The sequence below is a fragment of the Coccinella septempunctata genome, chromosome 8 (genome assembly GCF_907165205.1).
Source record: "Coccinella septempunctata chromosome 8, icCocSept1.1, whole genome shotgun sequence".
In the NCBI taxonomy this organism is placed as follows: Eukaryota; Metazoa; Arthropoda; class Insecta; order Coleoptera; family Coccinellidae; genus Coccinella; species Coccinella septempunctata.
The window spans coordinates 20,914,224-20,931,044 of NC_058196.1; the positions used below are offsets into that span (position 1 = coordinate 20,914,224).

Consider the following 16,821-nt stretch of genomic DNA (forward strand, 5'->3'; position numbering starts at 1 on the left):
CCTAGATCCGGGCCTGGCCACAAGACAGAGACAATATTTTTTGTTCAACCGTATATTCGAGACATGGAATGGCTTACCTGGTGATGTAGTGAATTCTGACTCAGTGAATAGTTTTAAAAACAAAATAGACAGTTGCTTATTTGGTTAATTTGTTTCTATGCATATATTAATTGTTTTTTTTTTCTCTGCATGCACTCAGTCGGCTTATTGATTTCTTTAGTTTTTAGGCTTATATAGGACTTAGTCCTCAGCCTTCATTTATATGTAATAATAATAATAATAATAATAATAAAATTCATTTTCCTGTTTTGTTCTGTTCTTATATAGATGTTTTATTTTTGTGTCTTCAGTTTTCAATTGAATTGCAGATTTTAATGTATAATGAAAGGTTTGAAAAACATCCTATTTTTTTTCGTTTGATGAGGCAGTTTTGTAAATTGTTTGGAGAATGTTCATTTGAATATTTGAAAGGTTATAGGATAACTATAAGGATAAGGTATGATGTTATGGATTGATGGGTAGCAATACCTGTTTGTATAGTATAGAATACATAAATAAAACTGCGAAAAATTCTCAATAGTTTTTAATAAATGAATACCCTATGAATAATATCCTCGATGCATTAGCTACAAATATACTTAACGAATAAATATAAATAAATATCAGACTAGATTTCTTTTGATTTTCAAATGACATTCACATCAAACTAGATGCTTCTGCTGGTCTATTCCTTTCAACCGGTTCGATGTGCGGAAGAATTGGTAGGTGCATATTGGCGTTGTTCATATTATGAAAACAAGGCCCTTCGATGCAGATTGGGCAAATAGTCCCTGGAAGAACTCCTAAAAGTTTTCTGTAAAGAAAAACATAATTATTGAATCTGGTAGTAACCTGAATCACTATATAGAAATATTCATGTAGGTGGATTCAATTCGAATTCAAAACTTATTTATTATTTATAAATATCTACCCACCTATAATGGTGATCTATATGAGCTTTCTCTATTCTTTTGTCCTTTGCTCGACGGTTTTGGAACCAAATTTTGATTTGTGTCTCAGACAGTCTCAGAAACTCTGCCAGCTCGCACCTTCTACTACGACTTATATATTCTGATCTCTGGTATTCTATTTCTAAGCGGAGGGTTTGTTCACTTGTGAATGTAGTCCTTTGTCTTCTTGGTCTCCCCTCTTTTCTTCGACGTCGGGCTACTGCAAAAAAAGAGAATTTTTATGACTTCTACAGAAAATGTTGTTTTGATTTTCATCACTGGGGTAGACCCCTTGAGTGATTTCAAGAAAAAAAAGTCTCAAACATGGGACCGCAAACGATTCGTTTTGATTTACAGGGTGTTGAAGTTAGATTAGATTAGATTTTTCAAGTTTTTCTCTTATTGTATCTTCACCTTTATTTTTCAAAACGAATGCTTTAATTCGATGTGTTGAATCTAACAATGAATGCATTCACCAAAGCTAACTAACTGATTTTTTATGACAATTTGGATTTTTTTAGGATTTCGAGAGAAACATTCAAAATTTCTTTCTCGAAATCTGTAGCAGATACGACAAAACTATGAGAGACAATAAAGTTCAGAATAACAACAAAGCTTCTTTTTAAATTTTTCAAATTAACAGTGGCTCACCAAAAAAAGTTCTGGAGGACAACAGTGGACAATGTTCCAGAAAAATTATCACCCTGTAGCATTGCTATCGAAATTGGCATATCACATGGTGTAAACTTTCAATTCTAATATCTATGCAAAATTTCAGTGAAATGTAGACTATGAGAAAAAACTTGAAAGAAATTCAAACTTTAATACCATGTTTATGGGACTTTATTTCTTAACATCACTTAGGAATCTCCCCTGTTCTTTTGTACCTCCAATTTAGGAACATCCTGTATAACGAATCATTTGCTTGGATCCTGATCTGTGAATTTTTCTTCCATGAATCACTAAATATGGTCAATCATCAATATCAACGAACTCTTCAAGCTTTTGCATTATTATTGCATTCATTATATACCTATTCTATCTATTTTTTGAATCAACATGTGAAATATTGCAAATAGTTGGATTTTCATCGACTAAAATCATGAAGTAGATACAAGAAACAACCCAGAGCTAAAAGCTAAATCATAATATTTTTTGGAAAATTAATCCAGTATACACAGGGTGTCGCAAAAATTCCGCTCGCTAAAATATTTTTGGGAAGGAATCGAAATTTTTTTGACACTCGTAAGACTCCCTCGAAATTCCCTCGCAGAAATGCGAGGGAATTTTTTTAATTTTGTTTTTTATGTTTATTTTGTTATTTTATGAGCCTTTCAGTGGAGGCGAAAAATGTGATCCTGTATATTTTGATCGAGTAAAACAAAAACGGAAAAAGTCTGGGTGGATTGAATTGAAACTTTGTGGGGTTTTTGTAGGTATAATGGGTTAACTGTAGTAGGCACACTTAACCTAAATATTTTGGATTTTACGCTTGACTTCCCAAAATGAACATAAAAGTGCTTTTTTTGTTGCTTTTTAAAAATAGTTTAAAGAATAGAAAAAAATGTTTTTCAAAACAGAAATTTTTTCCAACAAAATGGCTCATCTTCGTAGAGAATTCATTCAAGTTTCTGTGGGAGCATTGGTTTTTGAGATGTTGATTTGATTATCGAGGACCAAATAATGATCCTTTTCCAAAGTTCCGATATTTCCTCGAAAAATTAAATTATATATCGAGGCTTCAAAAAACCAAATTGAAGCCGAAGAAAAAGTTGTTTAGTCCATATGCCGTTCGAGTCTATAAAGGTTTTGAGGTCCTTAGACTTAAAAAATATCGAAAAAATTTTTTGTCAATGGTTTTTTCAAGATTAAATACCTACTCAAAAATTATTTTGGAGTTTTAGACCTAAAATCTAGACATTTGTAGCTGTGACAACCTGTTGGGAATAACCTAAATATTGTAAATTTTTATCTGATCCCTTAATTTTTCCATCAGTGTGGGCTCATCGAAAATAGATTTCGAAATACAGAGATCACGAGGAACAAACCAGGAGTCAATGGGTGTTGACCATCCCTATTGTCAGTGGCGGATAGGCGGATTTGCACTCTTGGGCGCCCTAGGCCCTTGGCCATGTAAAATGTTGAATTTAGTCAAATAATTTTCTCTTCACACTGTTTTTTGACGATTGGCCGCCCTTAATATCTGACCTCCCTAGGCCCGGGCCTACTTGACCTTAAGCCAAATCTGCCACTGCCTATTGTCATTTTATCAACAAGCCTGATACCGGAGAAACTACCAGAGAATTTGTAGAAACTTCATCTATAGAGTCATCCAGAAAGCGGTACTGCCAGGAACGTCGAGGACGGTACGTAAGTACTATAAAATACAGAAGAAGATGGAATAAAAAAAACACCATCCACGTTGACAAGAAGTACTCGAAGATCAGGAATCCAACGGACGCCAAAGAGCCGAAGAGAAGTCCTGATCCTCCAACAGAGCTTACGGTGGTATTCTGCTCTCATCTGTAAGCCAATTTGTAACTTTTCATAAGCTTACAGGAAAATTATGCAATTCTGCACGTTTTTAGTGATCTGTAGCTTACAGAAATCCGTATCTATTCACGATAAGTAGTTCAAAACTAACAATGTAAAGAAGATAGTTACAGAAACATTTCCAGAATTGCATTATTTACGAATCTGTCAATCGGACACAGACAGATCGATCGTAGGCTACAGATTTGTAACTTACAGATGAAAAGCAGAATACAGCCATTAATCCTTTTTATATCTGAGATGTGGTAGGTATAAGGTATAGGTGAATGTTCCTCTGGAGAGGAGTGTGAAAATTTCATAACTTTATTCATGACTTACATGAGTTAAGACGCTTTTGCCCAAATGTTTGGTGAACTCAGGGAGAATTTCATCGAAACCTACAACTTTCCAGGATTTAGTGGAAATAATTGCTGATTTTAATTAATCTATATTCATGGATGGATAACGTCCAAAACTGGGGTTGATATTCAAAATAAGTGAAGGCAGAGACAAGTTGTTGTCTCTGGTTATCTATGGGTGAAGGATCAATTTTAGACGATGACATGTCAGGAACACAGATAACAGAAATAATTTTTTCTTTCAAATGAAACGCTTCTTGCCGTTCTTGAAGGAATTGGAATAAGAATTAAGGCTAGAACGTACTTGCTCATTAAGAGGTGTACGATTCTGATATCGCAACAAACTCAAGCCCGTGAGAATCTCCAGGTAGTTCAATTAATTTCCACGTGGAGGGTGCACACATCGGGACATATGGCGATTCACGGGGCTTCTCGTTTCCGTCAATCACGACCCACATGTCATCCTGAAGGACCAGAGGTTCGGGTTCGCACGGTCAAGAGGGCGATCGTCTAAGTGCAGTTTATTACCCCGCTGTGCGACAGTTTAAACGACGATAATGCTTCCGTACGTATCTAATTACCGTGCATCCTCCTCGACAGATTGGTACACCCAATTTCACACCCCTGTTTTGATTGACTGCTTCGAGTATAATCGATAATCGGATAAAGTGATGTTTCGGTTTTGTCTCGTTTATTTTTCAATAACAATCCTTTGGTATTGCCCCATTTGTATCGCAATGATGACTAATAAAATTTTCAACGAAGTAGGCTCTATTATTTAGTATCTTGTGGAATGAGCAAGTAAAATAAGCAACCTACACCACTATTTTTATTTGTAAGGAAATGGACACAATGTATCGTAAATATTAAATTGATGTATGTAAAATATCTTTTTGAAAATACGAAATGAAAATTTGATATTTGTTATGCATGTGTTTTTTGTGAAAATAGTCATATGAAGGTTTTTTTCATTTATCTACTTATTAATAAACGGAACAAAACCTTTTCACAAACAATATACAAGGTAGAGTTTCGAGTGTTCGACTTGTACATACATAATGAGTCCTGCATTTAAAAGGGTTAAGAGGCAAGCAGATTAACGAAGATAGCTTAATACCCTTGGTAATCAATGCCCTTCGTATGCGACCCTGAAAATTGCACTACAAGCTTCAAAAGAGGTCAATTTTCCATTGAAGATGATGACCGATCGGGAAGGCCAGTCCCTGAAATATCGATGGAGTTCATGACATGATTTTATCATACCGTCGAATTGGGCTACACCTGAAATTTGAAGCACTGAATACTTATTGGATACGAACGCACTCATCATATAGTTCAAGTCAATTTGGACATGAGACAAATTGCTGCAAAATGGATCCCCAAATGTTTGAATGTTGACCAAAAGCGTGGAAGTGTAGAAGCATCGCGTTCGATCTGTGCTCGATTTGAAAACGATGAAGACTTCTTAAACCTAATTGCTACTATGGTTGAGACTTGGCTACATTTCTACGATCCAAAAACAAAGCAACAAAAGATGGAACGGCGACACTCTGGTTCTCCAAGACCTAAGAAGTTTCGTGTCCAAAAATCTGCTGAAAAAGTTCTTGCTTCTGTTTTTTTTTTTCATGGAGTAATCATGATTGATTTTTTAGATAAGGGTAGAACAATAACCGGAGAAAACTATTCGACATTACTGACCACTCTGAAAAAAATTAAAGAGAAAAGACGCGAAAAGCTATCCAAAGGTATTTTGTTTTTGCAGAAAAACGCCCCTGCATACAAATCTCATGTTACCATGCAAAAAATTCGTGATTTAGAGTTTGAATTACTAGAACACCCCCATTTTTCACTAGATTTGGTCCCATCCGACTATCATCTCTTTCCTCAACTGAAAAAAGTTTAAAAGGTCGTAAATTTTCTTCTAACCAGGAGGTAATAAAAGCTGTTGAGGTCTGGTTTGCAGAGCAAGAAGAAACATTTTTTTTTAAAAGGTCTAGAGACATTGCAGGTTCGCTGTGATAAATGTATCCAATTAAGAGGAGAATATGTTGAGTAATAAAATATTTTGACATTGAAATTCTGTTTAGTTCTATAAAAGGCTAAGAATTTTTCAATATATCCTCGTATAAGGAATATTTGAACGTTTTGTTGAACAAAAGTATTCGGGTGAAAAAGGAAAAATAGTGAATTACCGGCCTATTTCTATCATTTCAAATATTGCAAAAGTGTTTGAATCGGTCTTATATAAATATATTATGTTTCACGTGAAGAACAAAATCCCAGTTCAACAGCATGGTTTCACTGCTGGTAGGTCTACATCATCAAACTTGATCGAGTTTGTTGAATATTCCTTGAATGCCTTTTCTAATCATTCTCAAGTAGATGTGCTTTATCTGGATGCAGTTAAAGCCTTCGATAGGGTACCCCATGACATTATATTGTTTAAGCTTCTGCATATACACAATTTTTCACCTCATTTGGTTTCTTTTTTTGGTTCTTATTTGGGTGGGAGAACTCAGTGTGTGAGGATAAATCAATTTTTTTCTGAAAACTTCGAAGCCACATCAGGGGTACCACAGGGTTCAAACCTTGGGCCCTTGTTGTTCCTTCTTTATATCAATGATATTGTTGATGTTGTGACTTTCTCTGAGATGAGTCTCTATGCTGATGATGTGAAGTTATATAAGATTATTAGAAATCCTAATGATGCAGAGGAACTGAGGTCTGATTTGGATAGGGTTGTGGCCTGGGCTAAAAGAAATAAACTGACATTTAACAGTGCGAAATGTTATCTTGTAACATTTTCTAGAAAAAAGGTGGACCTTATCTATAATTATGCTGTGGACGGTGATCCCTTGACTAGACTCGAGAAAATCAAAGATTTAGGTGTATTATTTGATAGATCTTTAACCTTTAATGATCATATTGATGAAGTAGTTAAAAATTCTTATAAGATGCTTGGGTTCATTTTGAGGAACACTAGAGAGTTCACAAACTTTAGAACATTAAAAATCCTATTTGATTCATATGTTATATCTAGACTTGAGTATTGTTCGGTTGTTTGAATCCTAGTTATTTGTGTCAACAAAGAAAGATTGAAGGTGTAATCAAGAAATTTCTTAATAATGTTAACTTTATATTACGTAAGAGTAAAAATAGTTTTAACAATAATTTAAAAAATTATAATTTAATAACACTAGAAAATAGAAGATTTATTGCTGAAATAGTTTACCTACATAAAACTATCACAAATGAAAATACTGACAGTGCTACACTTGATAAATTACTTTTCTCAGTACCGAGGATTAATGTGAGATCTCATTCTACATTCTATTTACCTTGCCCTAGAACAAATTATATGAAATTTTCTCCAATACATTCAATGTGTGATAAGTACAATAGGGTTCAGGATGTATGTGATTTGTTTTCGCACTCAACATCTCAAATAAAGCGAAAACTGTATGACTACTTCTATGATTCAATAATTGCAACTTGAGAGTTCAAACTTGATTTCAATTTTTTTTTTTTTGTTTCATTCTTTTGTTGATGATTTCAATTATGTATTGTATATTCAAGAACCGTAATGGTTAAAATTGAATCGGATTGATAATTATTAGTGTACAATTGTTATTAGTAATAGCCGACTCAAGAATCGGAAACTAGAATACTTGTATTGTGGAATCTGTATGAGTTGTATCAATAAATAAATAAATAAATAAATAAATAAATAAAAATGAGCTCTCAGAATAACCAGATAAATCTGTGACACTACACATCTTTAGAGTTGCATTCGGTCAAAGTGCCCGATTTTCTGAATTTCACAGATACTTTTTAATTTTTGAACATCAAATTACTCGAAAACTTCACATTATACGAGAAAATATGAATACTTTTATTTTACAAAACGTTCAAATATTACAAATTTAAATCATTTGCAACAATTATGGTTCATCGCGGTGAAATCAATTAATAGGATTCGGAATAATTTGTACCTACACAATGTTTTGTTAATTCGTTCATCCCCCATTGTCTAAATAGGGGTTGCACCCTCGATTGTTACAGATTAACCGTGTTCAATCGATTGTTCCCCAACCATTTCAATATAATTTGCTAAATAGATTGTCTAATAGATTTAGTATCACGCAAGTCATAGATGATGATGTGAAAAGGATGCTGATTCAACGTGCCAGCAGGACCGTATCAGAGAATACGGAATTTACTCCACTTGGATTTTGGATTCGATTACATCATTGGTTGTGATTGGTCTCGAATTCTGACATGACTTTTTCGTAGATCTGAATATGTACCTATATAAGAAAAATGTTCATATTTTCCACTTAGATGAATTCATTTTGCATGAAATTTATGGTGATGTCCATGGATTGATTGCTTGGTGGTTGATTAAGAGCAAGCTACTACTAGACAAATCAGTAATTGTAACACTAGACACTAGATGCATTATACAGGCCAAAGTAGAATCAAGAAATAGAATAATTTCATTTGGAGTATTTTCCTAAGTACGGGCAAGACATTTTCCACAAGAGTTAGGAACAATATTTTCCTACAAGTGCTTGAAATATACAGGTGAGTCTTGAACTTCAACAGTAGATTCTTGAGGCCACAAGAAACACTTTTTTTCTACACCATTTCCTCCGATTCGGCCCTGATAAAAAGATAATAACAATTTTGAGTTTTCATAATGAGCTGTGCCACCAATGGAAAATCAAAATTTCCTTCAGAATAACTAGCTGAATCTGTGACACTACACATCTGTGGATCTTTTAAACAGAATTGTATTCTGCCAAAGTACCCAATTTTACAAATTTCACAGGTATTTTTTAATTCATCCAATTAGCATTATACGAGAAAATATGAAAAATTCTTTTATTTTACAAAACGTTCAAATTTTCATTAGATAGTGTCCAGTCCAACTCAGTTTCAAGAGTTGGGTTCTTTGAATTTTTGGTATTTTTATGGTACGTAATGAGAAATGAGGAAACTAGAAGTCTTAGGTGTTATCTCGTGTTCGAAATAGATTTATAAAATAAATGAAAAACTGTATTCCGTAATTCATTTCTTTCGATAAACCGTTCATGAAAAATAACAGTTTTTTATGGTTTTTCAACAGCCTGTATCTCTTAAACCAAGCCCATTCGGAAAAATGCGTTTTTTTGACCTCAAGAATCTACTTGTTAAAATATTTGTACGAGTCAAAGACTCATCCAGTATACGGAGGAGGATTGGTGATTACTTAAGATAATAAAAAAAGCTTGAATTAAATTCTTTTTCCTATAGAAAATAAGTTACATTTAATTGTTTATCGACATTGTATTGAAACAGAATAAGTATATTGAACATTATATATAAAAATCAAAATTTCTTATTACTCTCTACAATTACAGTAGTGGAAGCTATTGTTTCGATTAAAATGATTACTTCACATGAATTTCCACGCATACTTTTTCCATCCTTCTCCATAAGTAAAAAATAGGAATCACAAGTTTCATGCCCCAATTTGGGTCGAAAATTCTGTCTGAAGCATGTCATCAAGTAATTTCTGTTAAATTAAGTTTTCACTGATTTCTCAATAAATATACCGTTTGAAAGAAATCAAAATATATCACTAGGATCTGTCGAACTGACCCTTGTTGTTCAAACTCCAACTATTTTAAAAACACAAGAGCTTTCTCAAACCTAGAGAAGCAATCCAATCTGAATTAAGATCAGTTTCCACTTAAGAGGGGTCTACACGTCTACACCGTTTTAATGGTCAGTTCAAAAAAAAAAATGAATATCTTATGTCAGAAGCAACTAATTCATATGAGGTTTTCATTATAACTCAATCAACTCAATCAGTTCGTCGTCTCGGAAAGTTAGAAATTTTTTTATTCTTCAAACGGAGAAAAATAATTTTTTTTTTTTATTGGAGAACAAATATTCATTCATGTTATTGACTTTCCGAGGTAAAATTATCTCTTCTATGAATTTCCACATGAAAAAAATTCTCGAAAAGTCTCGCCATTGGCTACAATTCGTATCCTGGTGAAATCTAAAAAAGACATTCGTTAAGTGCTGCCATCTTTTCGACGAAAGTGGAAACTATTGTAATATTCCTAACTTCTATTTATCGTTCAAGTGTTTTGGCAACACTCCAAATTCTGGTAGTCTTCCCCCCTTTAAGCCTTATAGGAATGGCGAGAAAGTCCCGTGGTATAAACTCCTCTTAAGTAGCATAAATGCTTAGTAAAAGTAAGTATCAGTTTAGGATTGAAGAAAATTTTATGTATATTACAGGGTTGCCAATCAGCTCTTGAGGTTTATACTTGTTTTTCCTAATGGATTTCAACTCCCAGTGGTTCATTTGATCGAAATTGATGTTCAGAACTTGGTTTGATGTTATACTCATAGAACATCAATGTACAGATGGTAAAACAGAAGAATTCATGCTCCTCAGATTGGGGAATGATTAATTTAATTTTTTTCCTGATGACTAGTGACCACAAAGGGATCTTCAATATCTTAAGTTATCAAGAAATCAGTAGATACGAAGCGGTATTCTCAATAAGTTTAGGGTCTGATCTAACGCCACAAACAAAGAATCCTCAAAAATACTTCTCAAATTCGACCGAAATAGCATTGGAAACAATGGAGGAAAAGTTGTGTGCCCCACGGCACTTACGGTCAGCTGATTTTGACAATTCGTTAGAGTAACTTAGAGTAATTCTGCATGTCGTTACCATTATTATCTCAGGGTACAATAAAAGTGACTCTTTGCTACTTGAAATACCTGGGGAAAAAGGGTTGAACGCGCACGTTTGTGGAAAAAAATTATAAATATTCCCTTAATAAGAGCAGATTCATAGAACATATTTTAAAATACCACCCTGGTTGAAAATCCCGCCCGATCTGTAGTCCGTAGGACAACAATTTCCAGAGAAAGAATGAGAGGACGTTGTAGGCGGCATACAGATACACATGTCTTCTCCCACCCCCACCACAATAAACAGTCGTATTTGGACCTGTCCAACCGAGAAGCGTAATCTCATCATAATAATATTTTACATTTCATATTGTTATGGACTTAAGTAGAGCTCGGATAGTCCGCCATCGCTGTTCTGGCAACGGGCCTGTGAAAATGGGAAATCTATTGAAGTTGCGACGGTGTGAAAATCCCCCCCCCCACCACCTCGACTCGTTCCGATCTTAATAGGCTTTGAAATTCGTGGAGTTTTCCGCAAGCGTTCAACCGTTTCTATTGTTTATTGTTATGAGAATCGCGGTTTTTCGTAGGTTTGGATGGCATATTTTTGGGATTAGTTAACTGGGTTGTTGAAAGATAATTCTATCAATATGTAGATATGTTGAGGTTGAGCTGGCGACATTATTTTGGTAATGCTTGATTTTCACCCGAAATGCAGAGAATTATCCTTGGCCTGTATACTATTGGCGCAGGTTAGTTTTTCAATCCCTTCTATATACTGAACCCCCCCTTCAACTTTATCACTAAACAAAATACATAAAAATATCTCAAACAAAGATTGTACGAAATCGAATGAATTCTTTCAAAATGATTACGCCAAATAAAATATAAGTATAAGGAGTGGACAACATATTATGCAACTTCAATTTTTCAAATGGGACACCCTATATATTTTTTATTTTGGGAGGTCTTTTTCTCCCGATCTCAAATATACAGGGTGTTTTCAAAGGTGAGGCTTTTTTGACAGAAGGTAGAACTCATCAAAATAAGTCGTTTAACCAAAAGTTGTCTATATAAAATATCCAAAACGGGTGAGATACAATCCCTAGAAGTTCGACAAAATTTCATTGAATTTCAAGTACGGGACTGTGGAAAGTGACTCCGGCATCGCAAAAACAAAACAAAACATAAACATATGAATGGTTCAGTACCAAGTTCATCGGATTAGATGCATCAGGTCACTGTTGAGAGAATGATAATTGTTGTATCGTGCAATTTAGGGTGAAAAAAAATGTAGAAAATCGAGGCAGTTTCTTCAAAATGCTTATGTTAGTAACATTTTCCCATTTAAACGCATTTTCACGACGATTGTTGGAATGTTCGAACAAGAAGTTTGTGATGCCCATTGTGAAAAAATTCTTGAATAATTTAGACGAATTTTATTTGTGAGATTTTTGAAGTATTATTTTATTTTTTACACTTGTGTCCTAAGTCTCTTCTGTTACTTGGTAGGTATCGAAATGAGCCATTTCATAAAATCGTGTAAGTAACTAAAAAATAATGAGAAAAATTCGGCAATCCTAAGTTTCCATTTTCCCACTGCTTTGCGATAATTCAGCTAACAAACGGTCTAGGGTAGTATTAGGATCTATTTCAGTAATCATTTTCAATTTTTTTTTCAACTTTGTCATTTTGAAAGTTTTGTATAGGTGATTTTTGGTGAGACGCTTCATTTTGACCAGTTCTACCTTCTGTTTAGAAAAAAGCCTCACCTTCAAATACACAATGTATATGCTTATGTCCCTCTTACTTCGATAACTTAAGAGAAAATTTCGAAATAAAAACACAGAAGTCAAAAAGTTGATCTTGCTCCAAAATTCTTTATATTCGAACAATCTACTCAAAAGAATCATTGTTTCAATAAATACTCAACGATAACTAATAAACATTATAAAGAAAGTAAGTATAGTTGTATGATATAAACCGTATCAACTTAAAAAAATTGCTCGGAGAATTCGGAGATAGATGAGAGACATTTGTATAAATAAGAGAGATAGACCGACAATCGACATGCACTCACATATACAAGATGATTGATTGGTAAATGACCAGAAAGTAAGGGTGAGTCAGAAAAACCTATATTTAAAGGGTCTATTTTCTTTTATAATTAAGATACAGAGTGTTTTATTGATTTAGCAAATTTCTTCAATTACCCATAACTTTCAAACCATCCTATATTCTATATATTTTGATGATACTTATTACGTTTTTTCACCGCAACAACTGAGTAGTTTATCCTACATAGTAGGTAGCTGATTTTGCTTTCAGGTCCGGTTTAATACAACTTGATAAATAAGTTTAAACCAAAAAAAAACACCCTGTATTTCTTATATCTGAGATGATATTTGAGAAAAAGAGAAAAAACTATAGGAAACAAAAGATATTTCTCGCGATTTTAATACTCAATAAACCTAATCACAGTAACCAAAATTTCATGAAACACAATTTTATCCGGTATTTTGCCATTTTCGTGATTTAATTGAATCTTCAGCCTCCCAAAAGATCAGGAGTTTTTCGACCTCAGGCTTAGGGCATGGTTTCTCAATGAGAAGCCTCGACTACCCAAGCCCACTTTCCGTGCTCCATTCAGAAAAGAATTTTCTAGCCATGTAAGAAGAATGGGATCAAATATGATATCTCCACCTCTTCTGAGACATGGCATGGGGTGTCAAAAATGAGAGCTTTTCTCGAAGAAGAAAAATAACACAATTGTTCCTGGCAACAACAAAAATTACCTGAAAACACTGTCAGTAGTGTCTGGTGTAATGTCAAGTGTAGTGACATGTCATTTCACTCAAGCGATGAAAAACGATACATGTTCCCATGCGCTTTGTATATCGTCTTAACCATAAGCTCAAAATTGTGAATCATAAACTTTCAAAGTTGAAATCTCCATGGAAAATTCATGGGTTCGATTTGATTTCATGATCAGGAAAGTGACAGCGATGATTACAATGACACAAACTCCCAGTTGCATGAATTTCCGTTAAAATTTAATGCTCCATTAAAATTTTAATCCCCCCCTCGATCCCCCATTATTCCCTTCAAAAATTACAGTTTTTAATTTTAATGCGGCATTAAATCTTAATGGACGCTCCTGCAACTGGGCCATAGAGTATATCTTATTAAATTTTAATAGCTACTTACGAAACGCCGAAATTCCTGCTGCAGCAGCAATTGACAGGTGGGGCGGAGGTTCATTCCCAGAATTCAGGAAGAATGGTAAAGGCGTTGGTATCATCGGAATGGGTGCTATCAGGTCAGCATGTGACTTCGCATCGTCTGGTGGATGTCGATTGTTAGTTTTCGAGTCCTCCAAATGGCCATAAAGTCTTTCGAAGAATTCCCTTGGCGAGCATGGTTGGGAAGTCTTTGTCTTTTCCGATGCCATAGGTCAAAAAGACTCCACTATGAAGAAAGAAGAGATATACATATTATTATCAACAAACAAAACATATTCTTTCTATAGAGGCACACTATATGACACAATAAACAGTAACTCAACCGATCTTTAAATACTACACTTCACAACCTCAATATTCGTTTCATAAGGGTTTTACTCTCTCAATTTCATCCCTATAGATGTATGTATATAATACAATTAACTCTGAAAACAAGAACAGGAAATGACATTTTATGAACTAATTTCTGAACGAAAAGTCGGACTATTTTCAAAGGCAAGTACTTTTCGTCCGCTTTCACTTTTCGTCCTCAAACACTTTTCGTCCGCTCTGTTACATATGCGAGAGTGGCGATTCAATCAATTTTGTTTCTTGTCAAATTAATTCTTTACGAAATCTGCAACATTTTACGTGGTTTAAATATTAGTAGGTATTCTTCAAGAATGGACATGATATGAGTAACACTCTTCCAGAGATGAGGGAATTAGCAACTATGGCCAGGTTGGATTTACAGAACCCAAGTGAGCACTTACTTTCGTAAAGGTATGTGAGATCGATGAAAAAATGTATTATGCACCTCTGCAAAAAATTGTCTATACAGGGTGAGTCTTTGACTCGAACAAATATTTTAACAGTAGATTCTTCAGGTCAAAAGAATCACTTTTTTCCTGAAACATTTTTTTCGATTCGGCCCTGATAAAAAGATAAAGCCATTTTAAATTTTCATAATGAGGTATGCCATCCCTGGAAAAACACTTTTTTATGGTTTCTTAACAGCCCATTTCTTTCAAACCGAACCGATTCGGAAAAAAATGGTAAGGGAAAAAAATGTTTCTTTGAACCTAAAGAATCTACTGTACAATATTTGTACGAGTCAAAGACCCTGTATTGTCCCGCCTGCTTGCTAGCCTCGGCTATCAATTTGCTTGCCGGTTCGACTGTACTGTAAAAGACAGTTTTTCGTCCTTGGTACATACATAATTATTACTTTATGTTTTGGAAGTTTTTTACGTTATCGAAATTTCGGTTTTGGTACGAAAACTGCTCAATACGAATTTCAACGAAAGAAATAAAACTTTGTAATAAACAAATATCAATCTTGACTTGACAAAATATGATGATAATGTACGTAATTATTGGTATGACGTATAAATACCTTCTAAACTTTTATTTCAATAATAACAAAAATTTTAGCGATTTTTTACTCTGCCACAATGTCTTTGGAGTCAATAAGCATATGTATTTGTATTCCTTGAAGATTGTTAAAACGTTACAAAAGGCTCATTCAACTGAAAAACTTTCTTGTCTCTTGTAATTTTGAATGAAACGCAAAATTTTTTAGAAAAATTCTGGAAGGTGATTAACAAGTAGAATTCCATACGAGTATCGAAATGCGAAACCACATTTTTAGATTTTCTTCAAAAATCTTGGTTTTCATGAGAAATTCAAGTGATAAAAAAGTTTTTCAATCGAATATGGGCTTTCTAACGATTTATCAATTCTCAACGAATTCGAATACGTCTCCAATTGTTTTTCTAGAATATGTGAACAAATGTTGTTGCATTAATTAAGGATTCTGAGAAAGATTTGAAGCTGTGTCGCGCAGCGCGCTCGTGCTAAATAGAAAATCCGGATAAAGAAATGAAAGAAAATAATAAATAAGATTTTGGATAGATTTGGGAGACTTGAGAATTTTCTTAATAAGATCCGATGATTGAATCAAATATTGGCGTTAGTGAAAAAAAATCATGCAATATTCTTTTCAAGAATAAACTAAAAAGGGTGAACAACTTACCCCTTAAATTTGCGAGATGAAACAGAACAATAAACAATTTCAGGAACTAGGGATACACATAACAGAAACATGTGAAAATATCATTCTTCCACTTTTAATCAACGCGGAATGATGAAAGTAGCCCCTAACTTATCACAATATTTGTAAATCGGCGCTGTAGAGGGGCGGGATTAATTCATTGGGGGGCGGTTCTGGAACCGGCCAACTGCTATTCAAGTATCATTTCACATTTAGCCCCGCTTAGATTCGAAAATTGCTCGTTGTATGCATTTAATTGCTGATGAGGGACAATTTGTGACCGGAAATTGGAAAATATATGGGGGGCGACAGAATATTCTCAAGTTGATTTCAATAATCAGGGTTTGAAGAAATTAATTCGAAGTAATCAGGTGTTGTTGAATGTATTATAATAAAATTGAATAGGGAAATACTGGAAGCAGATAAGTGACCTCAAGAGCTTTTTCGAATTTATAACCCATCCAGATGATGAACTCCTCCAAAGTTACTTGGCTTCCCATTGAAAAGTATGTAATTTAATAACAATAATAATACATGAAGAAGATTGAGAAGGATAATGAGAACTGGCCTTAACAGCAAGAATCTGATAAAAGCGATTAATACCTACGCTTGCACGGCGCTGAGCTACTCATTCGGTATCAACTCTTGGACTACCACCGATTTAGCAGAGAAAAATAAAGACGGTGCTGACTAAACACAATAAGATCACCCCAAAACCTTAATAGAACGGACAGAGCTGCCACGACATCTTGGGTGTAGAGGAATTGTTGATTTGTCCAACCGTATGTCCCAGGAAATTGAAGTACTTCGAAAATATTTCCTGAGCAAGGCTGCTTCGTCAAAACTCCATGGAGTAGTTTGTGTTGCTGATAGTTCTACACCGTTAAAGCTACAACAGGACCACTTGGAAACCGTCGAACACTCTGCAGAAAGTAAAATGCAGAATCTGATTGGCAAAACTTTGCAT

The 16,821-nt window shown here is 34.3% G+C and overlaps 1 protein-coding gene across 1 annotated transcript; it reads right to left on the minus strand.

Annotated features, from left to right (window-relative positions):
• Positions 1–568: 568 nt before the first annotated feature.
• Positions 569–14,066, minus strand: LOC123319083 (homeobox protein rough-like). Its single transcript, XM_044905932.1, has 3 exons — positions 13,788–14,066; positions 975–1,209; positions 569–853 (listed from the first exon to the last, which is right to left on the minus strand). Exons 1-3 carry the CDS (start codon positions 14,029–14,031, stop codon positions 697–699), a joined length of 636 nt encoding a protein of 211 aa, XP_044761867.1. The 5' UTR covers positions 14,032–14,066; the 3' UTR covers positions 569–696.
• Between the last annotated feature and the right edge of the window lie 2,755 nt (positions 14,067–16,821).